The sequence below is a fragment of the Bombina bombina genome, chromosome 3 (assembly GCF_027579735.1).
Source record: "Bombina bombina isolate aBomBom1 chromosome 3, aBomBom1.pri, whole genome shotgun sequence".
Lineage (NCBI taxonomy): Eukaryota > Metazoa > Chordata > Amphibia > Anura > Bombinatoridae > Bombina > Bombina bombina.
This window is the reverse complement of record NC_069501.1, coordinates 448902391-448912713: the sequence shown is the minus strand read 5'-3', so window position 1 is coordinate 448912713 and position 10323 is coordinate 448902391. Positions and strand designations below refer to the sequence as shown.

The 10323-nt window shown below is 37.0% G+C and overlaps 1 protein-coding gene across 1 annotated transcript in view; it reads right to left on the bottom strand.

The window, feature by feature from the left end:
- The window catches only part of LOC128653414 (membrane cofactor protein), a 433404-nt gene that overhangs the window by 33638 nt on the left and 389443 nt on the right, over positions 1 to 10323 (bottom strand). The window contains exons 10-11 of the mRNA XM_053706682.1: positions 3901 to 3930; positions 3012 to 3081 (exon numbers count right to left, since the gene is read on the bottom strand). Coding sequence (XP_053562657.1) covers positions 3012 to 3081; positions 3901 to 3930 — 100 coding nt within the window. The remainder of the gene's footprint in view (positions 1 to 3011; positions 3082 to 3900; positions 3931 to 10323) is intronic.

Here is a 10323-nt window from a genome sequence, read left to right as displayed (position 1 = left end):
GCCCGCATCCCCCTAGTGACGTCACTGGAAATAACTTCAAGTACAGGGTGCCTGTTCAATTTACATGAAAATCAAATGCTCATATTTCATTAACAAGCCTCTATTTTCATACTACCCTGCCTTTTTTCTGTGTTAGCTCTGGGTTGCCTGCAGGCACACTTGCTTTCCAATACATTAAAGAAGGATTTATCTATAGTTATTTATTATATATTGCTTTTAAATTCTTTATTTTGAATAGGATTTAAAAAAGAATGACAAAAATTGATGCTCCTTTGTTCAATATGCAAATAAAGTTTGTTGGCTTCAATAGTAAGCTAAACTGCAGTGACCTTTGAGATGTTGTAATGTTTTTTAGGGGACATTTCAACTCCTTACTATGCTTAAAGGGATATTAAACCCAAACCCACATTTTTTCTTTAATGATTCAGATAAAGCGGCAATTTTAAGCAACTTTCTAATTTACGCCTATTACCAATTTTTCTTCGTTCTCTTGCTATCTTTATTTAAAAAGCAGGAATGTAACGCTTAGGAGCTGGACCATTTTTGGGTTACGCTTGCTTATTGGTGGCTAAATGTACCCACCAATAAGCAAGCACTATCCAGGGTGCTGAACCTAAAATGGGCCGGCTCCTAAGCTTTACATGGCTGCTTTTTAAAATAAAGATAGCAAGAGAATAAAGAAAAATTGATAATAGGAGTAAATTAGAAAGATGCTTAAAATTGTCGCTCTATCTGAATCATGAAAGAAAAAATTTGGGTTTAGTGTCCCTTTAACTGCAAGACAATCACTGATGTCAGCAACTACCCAACACAAAGAGCACAAAAGTATTAATACAGTGTAGTATATTGTCCTGTCAGTTTTCAAAGGCCCTACCAAATCATGCACAGAGATGCAGTGACAAAGTCACCTCACAGCAAACAAAGATGCAAGTAAGGATTTAAAAAGAGAGGAATACATTGAGATACTCCCCTACAAATTATATATATATATATATATATATATATATATATATATATATATATATATATATATATATATATATATATATATATATATATATATATATATATATATATATATATACACATACACACACATTTGTGCTCATAAGTTTACATACCCTGGCAGAATTTATGATTTCTTGGCCATTTTTCAGAGAATATGAATGATAACACAAAAACGTTTCTTTCACTCATGGTTAGTGTTTGGCTGAAGCCATTTATTATCAATCAACTGTGTTTACTCTTTTTAAATCATAATGACAACAGAAACTACCCAAATGACCCTGATCAAAAGTTTACATACCCTGGTGATTTTGGCCTGATTACATGCACACAAGTTGACACAAAGGGGTTTGAATGGCTATTAAAGGTAACCATCCTCACCTGTGATCTGTTTGCTTGTAATTAGTGTGTGTGTATAAAAGGTCAATGAGTTTCTGGACTCCTGACAGACCCTTGCATCTTTCATCCAGTGCTGCACTGACGATTCTGGATTCTGAGTCATGGGGAAAGAAAAAGAATTGTCAAAGGATCTGCGGGAAAAGGTAGTTGAACTGTATAAATCAGGAAAGGGATGTAAAAAGATATCCAAGGAATTGAGAATGCAAATCAGCAGTGTTCAAACTCTAATAAAGAAGTGGAATATGAGGGGTTCTGTTGAAACAAAACCACGGTCAGGTAGACCAACTAACATTTCACATTTCAGCGACAACTGCCAGGAAACTTGTTCAGGATGCAAAGACAAATCCACAAATAACTTCAGGTGAAATACAGGACATGTGGTGTGGCTGTTTCAAGATGCACAATAAGGAGGCACTTGAAGAAAGATGGGCTGCATGGTCGAGTCGCCAGAAGAAAGCCATTACTACGCAAATGCCACAAAGTATCCCGCTTACAATACGCCAAACAGCACAGAGACAAGCCTCAAACCTTCTGGCACAAAGTCATTTAGAGTGATGAGACCAAAATCTGGCTTTTTGGCCACAACGATAAACGCTACATTTAGAGAGCAGTCAACAAGGCATATGATGAAAGGTACACCATTCCTACTGTGAAACACGGAGGTGGATCGCTGATGTTTTGGAGATGTGTGAGCTACAAAGGCACAGGAAATATGGTCAGAATTGATGGCAAGATGAATGCAGTATGTTATCAAAGAGAATGCCTCATTTTCCACTTCTTGATTAGAGTTTGAACACTGCTGATTGGCATTCTCAATTCCTTGGATATCTTTTTATATCCCTTTCCTGTTTTATACAGTTCAACAACCTTTTTCCCACAGATCCTTTGACAATTCTTTTTCTTTCCCCATGACTCAGAATCCAGAAACGTCAGTGCAGCACTGGATGAGAGATGTAAGGGTCTGCCAGGAGTCCAGAAACTCATTGACCTTTTATACACACACGCTAATTACAAGAAAACAGATCACAGGTGAGGATAGTTACCTTTAATAGCCAATCAAACCCCTTTGTGTCAACTTGTGTGCATGTTATCAGGCCAAAATCACCAGGGTATGTAAACTTTTGATCAGGGTCATTTGGGTAGTTTCTGTTGTCATTATGATTTAAAAAGAGTAAACACAGTTGATTGATAATAAATGGCTTCAGCCAAACACTAACCATGAGTGAAAGAAGTTTTTGTGTTTTCATTCATTCTAAATTCTGCCAGGGTATGTAAACTTATGAGCACAACTGTGTATATATATATATATATATATATATATATATATATATATATATATATATATATATATATACATACATATATACATACACACACACACACGTGATTATTTAAATAATATATTGCAGTACTTTTAAGTGCAATGTTAGCTTATAATTTACAATTGCATTTGTATAAAACAGAACCTTGCTTAGATTTATAATCTTGCAAACTACTAAAAACTTTCAGAAATCTTAATTTGTTTTAGTTTTGCACAGTAACTGGTATAAGGAATTCCCTCATTTAACTTGTATTTATGTATTTATTTAGGGGTAATATTGACTCACCCTGATTTCTTCTTCCAGCAAATTGCCCCAACTATGATGATGATAATCAAGAGCACTACAACAATGATTACTGAAAATAAATAAAGAGAATTAATTAATTACATAGATTCTTTATTGCGGATTAGAGATGCAAATACCTTTACATTAGTATGTGCTGCTATTTATAACAAGGTTTTTTACCCCTCTAATACTGTGTATAATAATTTGTAACTGGGTGGAAGTGTTATTTCTAGATCATAGAATTCACTATATAAATAAATTAAAATACAAAAAACGTATTTCTTGTTTAGAGCAGCTAACCTCTTGCAATATGTGCAATTTGTATAATCCTGTACATTACTTTTCTTGAACAGGATATTATAACGCAATTAGATTTTTGGCCTCAGCAATAAGGTCTACAAAAAAAGCCATACGTATATAAATATTAACATTTGGACCATCTGGTTGCCTGGTATTTCGGGGGGGCTGTCATTTGGCGGAATCAGATTGATATGATACAGGAAATTTCTCCTTTGTGAAAGGCATATTGTGCTAAAAGAGATTGTACCCTGGGAGTAAGGAGTAACCAAGCAAGGACTTTTTGTCCCAGCTTCTAAGGTCTCCCTAAGAGTAATCTACGGCATGGCGCCAGCGGGCCCGCACAGCTATTGGCTAAGGGGTGGAAACGTCACCTGTCCATTTAATTGAAAACAGCTACTTCAATTGATAAAAAAAAACTAAGCAAAAAAATTCAGCCCCTTACATTTTAAAGTACAATTAAATTTATCATCACTCTTTTGATAATTATTTCAAAGGTCTCAAACTGGTCATTAGATTATATTAGATGGCTTTTTTCCTTTACATTTCTTTGACTACGCCACATGCAGTGTACTGTTTGCAGTTCACTTACCTGCAATCACAACTGTATGGGATCTTTTTTCTAAAAGATAAGAAATAAAGAAATAAGCATATTAGGACACAACAATGTACAACTAACAAGAATTAAATAGACATGAGTCCCAAACATTTTCTTTCATGATTAAGATAGATTATAATTTTTTTTTTTTAAATATGATTTTTATTGAGGTTATTATAAAGTACAAAGATTAAATATACATGTAATATGACTGTTCAATGACACGTTTTCTACAATTAAGACAGTGAGATAGGGTACATGAACATTGTACAAGGTTATACAATTAACTATGTTCCCACAAGATAACAGATATCGCAATAATTATAGTGGTAAACAATCAAAACTGAAACCTCTTTTCAAATAAGACAATATAGTAAAATATAATATAAGTCTCTCTCACGTTACCTTGGGCCACTCATGGACTGATCATGTGAAAATTAGCTATAGAGAGAATATGTTAAACAGTAGTTTCGGATTAGATAACTTTAACTCAATTTGTAGGTAGTATTGAAAATTGTGAAAGCGCGGCATTGGCTAGATAAGCCGCAAAGTTAGGAGGAACATTATGGGGGGGGGGGGGGGGGGGGGGAGGTTGTATGTAAATAAGACAAGCAGCATTTACAAGACAGCTGTAGGTCTAACCTGCACTAGACATGTATCATAAACTATGACGCAGAGCTGCACAAGCCAATAGAGCTGCGGTCAAAAGAACTATTTATGAGTATTACCTATAGCATCACATGTAGAAAGCGAAGAACGTAACAGGTGCATTGGTGATAACAAGTAATAATAAGTGTTCAACTACAAGTATCATGAGTAAGACAGTGTAGACAAAATAAAATAACATAATTTATGTAAGAACTTACCTGATAAATTCATTTCTTTCATATTAACAAGAGTCCATGAGCTAGTGACGTATGGGATATACATTCCTACCAGGAGGGGCAAAGTTTCCCAAACCTTAAAATGCCTATAAATACACCCCTCACCACACCCACAAATCAGTTTAACGAATAGCCAAGAAGTGGGGTGATAAGAAAAAGTGCGAAGCATATAAAATAAGGAATTGGAATAATTGTGCTTTATACAAAAAAATCATAACCACCACAAAAAAGGGTGGGCCTCATGGACTCTTGTTAATATGAAAGAAATGAATTTATCAGGTAAGTTCTTACATAAATTATGTTTTCTTTCATGTAATTAACAAGAGTCCATGAGCTAGTGACGTATGGGATAATGACTACCCAAGATGTGGATCTTTCCACACAAGAGTCACTAGAGAGGGAGGGATAAAATAAAGACAGCCAATTCCTGCTGAAAATAATCCACACCCAAAATAAAGTTTAACAAAAAACATAAGCAGAAGATTCAAACTGAAACCGCTGCCTGAAGAACTTTTCTACCAAAAACTGCTTCAGAAGAAGAAAATACATCAAAATGGTAGAATTTAGTAAAAGTATGCAAAGAAGACCAAGTTGCTGCTTTGCAGATCTGGTCAACCGAAGCTTCATTCCTAAACGCCCAGGAAGTAGATACTGACCTAGTAGAATGAGCTGTAATTCTTTGAGGCGGAGTTTTACCCGACTCAACATAGGCAAGATGAATTAAAGATTTCAACCAAGATGCCAAAGAAATGGCAGAAGCTTTCTGGCCTTTCCTAGAACCGGAAAAGATAACAAATAGACTAGAAGTCTTACGGAAAGATTTCGTAGCTTCAACATAATATTTCAAAGCTCTAACAACATCCAAAGAATGCAATGATTTCTCCTTAGAATTCTTAGGATTAGGACATAATGAAGGAACCACAATTTCTCTACTAATGTTGTTGGAATTCACAACTTTAGGTAAAAATTCAAAAGAAGTTCGCAACACCGCCTTATCCTGATGAAAAATCAGAAAAGGAGACTCACACGAAAGAGCAGATAATTCAGAAACTCTTCTAGCAGAAGAGATGGCCAAAAGGAACAAAACTTTCCAAGAAAGTAATTTAATGTCCAATGAATGCATAGGTTCAAACGGAGGAGCTTGAAGAGCTCCCAGAACCAAATTCAAACCCCAAGGAGGAGAAATTGACTTAATGACAGGTTTTATACGTACCAAAGCTTGTACAAAACAATGAATATCAGGAAGAATAGCAATCTTTCTGTGAAAAAGAACAGAAAGAGCAGAGATTTGTCCTTTCAAAGAACTTGCGGACAAACCCTTATCCAAACCATCCTGAAGAAATTGTAAAATTCTCGGTATTCTAAAAGAATGCCAAGAAAAATGATGAGAAAGACACCATGAAATATAAGTCTTCCAGACTCTATAATATATCTCTCGAGATACAGATTTACGAGCCTGTAACATAGTATTAATCACGGAGTCAGAGAAACCTCTATGACCAAGAATCAAGCGTTCAATCTCCATACCTTTAAATTTAAGGATTTCAGATCCGGATGGAAAAAAGGACCTTGTGACAGAAGGTCTGGTCTTAACGGAAGAGTCCATGGCTGGCAAGATGCCATCCGGACAAGATCCGCATACCAAAACCTGTGAGGCCATGCCGGAGCTATTAGCAGAACAAACGAGCATTCCCTCAGAATCTTGGAGATTACTCTTGGAAGAAGAACTAGAGGCGGAAAGATATAGGCAGGATGATACTTCCAAGGAAGTGATAATGCATCCACTGCCTCCGCCTGAGGATCCCGGGATCTGGACAGATACCTGGGAAGTTTCTTGTTTAGATGAGAGGCCATCAGATCTATCTCTGGGAGCCCCCACAATTGAACAATCTGAAGAAATACCTCTGGGTGAAGAGACCATTCGCCCGGATGCAACGTTTGGCGACTGAGATAATCCGCTTCCCAATTGTCTACACCTGGGATATGAACCGCAGAGATTAGACAGGAGCTGGATTCCGCCCAAACCAAAATTCGAGATACTTCTTTCATAGCCAGAGGACTGTGAGTCCCTCCTTGATGATTGATGTATGCCACAGTTGTGACATTGTCTGTCTGAAAACAAATGAACGATTCTCTCTTCAGAAGAGGCCAAAACTGAAGAGCTCTGAAAATTGCACGGAGTTCCAAAATATTGATTGGTAATCTCACCTCCTGAGATTCCCAAACTCCTTGTGCCGTCAGAGATCCCCACACAGCTCCCCAACCTGTGAGACTTGCATCTGTTGAAATTACAGTCCAGGTCGGAAGAACAAAAGAAGCCCCCTGAATTAAACGATGGTGATTTGTCCACCACGTTAGAGAGTGTCGAACAATCGGTTTTAAAGATATTAATTGAGATATCTTCGTGTAATCCCTGCACCATTGGTTCAGCATACAGAGCTGAAGAGGTCGCATGTGAAAACGAGCAAAGGGGATCGCGTCCGATGCAGCAGTCATAAGACCTAGAATTTCCATGCATAAGGCTACCGAAGGGAATGATTGTGACTGAAGGTTTCGACAAGCTGTAATCAATTTTAGACGTCTCTTGTCTGTTAAAGACAGAGTCATGGACACTGAATCTATCTGGAAACCCAGAAAGGTTACCCTTGTTTGAGGAATCAAAGAACTTTTTGGTAAATTGATCCTCCAACCATGATCTTGAAGAAACAACACAAGTCGATTCGTATGAGACTCTGCTAAATGTAAAGACGGAGCAAGTACCAAGATATCGTCCAAATAAGGAAATACCACAATACCCTGTTCTCTGATTACAGACAGAAGGGCACCGAGAATCTTTGTGAAAATTCTTGGAGCTGTAGCAAGGCCAAACGGTAGAGCCACAAATTGGTAATGCTTGTCTAGAAAAGAGAATCTCAGGAACTGATAATGATCTGGATGAATCGGAATATGCAGATATGCATCCTGTAAATCTATTGTGGACATATAATTCCCTTGCTGAACAAAAGGCAATATAGTCCTTACAGTTACCATCTTGAACGTTGGTATCCTTACATAACGATTCAATAATTTTAGATCCAGAACTGGTCTGAAGGAATTCTCCTTCTTTGGTACAATGAAGAGATTTGAATAAAACCCCATCCCCTGTTCCGGAACTGGAACTGGCATAATTACTCCAGCCAACTCTAGATCTGAAACACAATTCAGAAATGCTTGAGCTTTCACTGGATTTACTGGGACATGGGAAAGAAAAAATCTCTTTGCAGGAGGTCTCATCTTGAAACCAATTCTGTACCCTTCTGAAACAATGTTCTGAATCCAAAGATTGTGAACAGATTTGATCCAAATTTCTTTGAAAAAACGTAACCTGCCCCCTACCAGCTGAACTGGAATGAGGGCCGTACCTTCATGTGAACTTAGAAGCAGGCTTTGCCTTTCTAGCAGGCTTGGATTTATTCCAGACTGGAGATGGTTTCCAAACTGAAACTGCTCCTGAGGACGAAGGATCAGGCTTTTGTTCTTTGTTGAAACGAAAGGAACGAAAACGATTGTTAGCCCTGTTTTTACCTTTAGATTTTTTATCCTGTGGTAAAAAAGTTCCTTTCCCACCAGTAACAGTTGAAATAATAGAATCCAACTGAGAACAAAATAATTTGTTTCCCTGGAAAGAAATGGAAAGTAGAGTTGATTTAGAAGCCATATCAGCATTCCAAGTCTTAAGCCATAAAGCTCTTCTGGCTAAGATAGCCAGAGACATAAATCTAACATCAACTCTAATAATATCAAAAATGGCATCACAGATGAAATTATTAGCATGCTGGAGAAGAATAATAATATCATGAGAATCACGATTTGTTACTTGTTGCGCTAGAGTTTCCAACCAAAAAGTTGAAGCTGCAGCAACATCAGCCAATGATATAGCAGGTCTAAGAAGATTACCTGAACATAGATAAGCTTTTCTTAGAAAAGATTCAATTTTTCTATCTAAAGGATCCTTAAACGAGGTACCATCTGACGTAGGAATGGTAGTACGTTTAGCAAGGGTAGAAATAGCCCCATCAACTTTAGGGATTTTGTCCCAAAATTCTAACCTGTCAGGCGGAACAGGATATAATTGCTTAAAACGTTTAGAAGGAGTAAATGAATTACCCAATTTATCCCATTCCTTAGCAATTACTGCAGAAATAGCATTAGGAACAGGAAAGACTTCTGGAATAACCGCAGGAGCTTTAAAAACCTTATCCAAACGTATAGAATTAGTATCAAGAGGACTAGAATCCTCTATTTCTAAAGCAATTAGTACTTCTTTAAGTAAAGAGCGAATAAATTCCATCTTAAATAAATATGAAGATTTATCAGCATCAATCTCTGAGACAGAATCCTCTGAACTAGAAGAGTCCAAAGAATCAGAATGATGGTGTTCATTTAAAAATTCATCTGTAGAGAGAGAAGATTTAAAAGACTTTTTACGTTTACTAGAAGGAGAAATAACAGACAAAGCCTTCTTTATGGATTCAGAAACAAAATCTCTTATGTTATCAGGAACATTCTGCACCTTAGATGTTGAGGGAACTGCAACAGGCAATGGTACATCACTAAAGGAAATATTATCTGCTTTAACAAGTTTGTCATGACAATTAATACAAACAACAGCTGGAGAAATAGCTACCAAAAGTTTACAGCAGATACACTTAGCTTTGGTAGATCCAGCAGGCAGTGGTTTTCCTGTAGTATCTTCTGGCTCAGATGCAACGTGAGACATCTTGCAATATGTAAGAGAAAAAACAACATATAAAGCAAAATAAATCAAATTCCTTATAAGACAGTTTCAGGAATGGGAAAAAAATGCCAAACATCAAGCTTCTAGCAACCAGAAGCAAATGAAAATGAGACTGAAATAATGTGGAGACAAAAGCGACGCCCATATTTTTTGGCGCCAAATAAGACGCCCACATTATTTGGCGCCTAAATGCTTTTGGCGCCAAAAATGACGCCACATCCGGAACGCCGACATTTTTGGCGCAAAATAACGTCAAAAAATGACGCAACTTCCGGCGACACGTATGACGCCGGAAACGGAAATGAATTTTTGCGCCAAAAAAATCCGCGCCAAAAATGACGCAATAAAATGAAGCATTTTCAGCCCCCGCGAGCCTAACAGCCCACAGGGAAAAAAGTCAAATTTTTGAGGTAAGACAAAATATGATAATTTAAAGCATAATCCCAAATATGAAACTGACTGTCTGGAAATAAGGAAAGTTGAACATTCTGAGTCAAGGCAAATAAATGTTTGAATACATATATTTAGAACTTTATAAATAAAGTGCCCAACCATAGCTTAGAGTGTCACAGAAAATAAGACTTACTTACCCCAGGACACTCATCTACATGTTTGTAGAAAGCCAAACCAGTACTGAAACGAGAATCAGTAGAGGAAATGGTAAATATAAGAGTATATCGTCGATCTGAAAAGGGAGGTAAGAGATGAATCTCTACGACCGATAACAGAGAACCTTATGAAATAGACCCCGTAGAA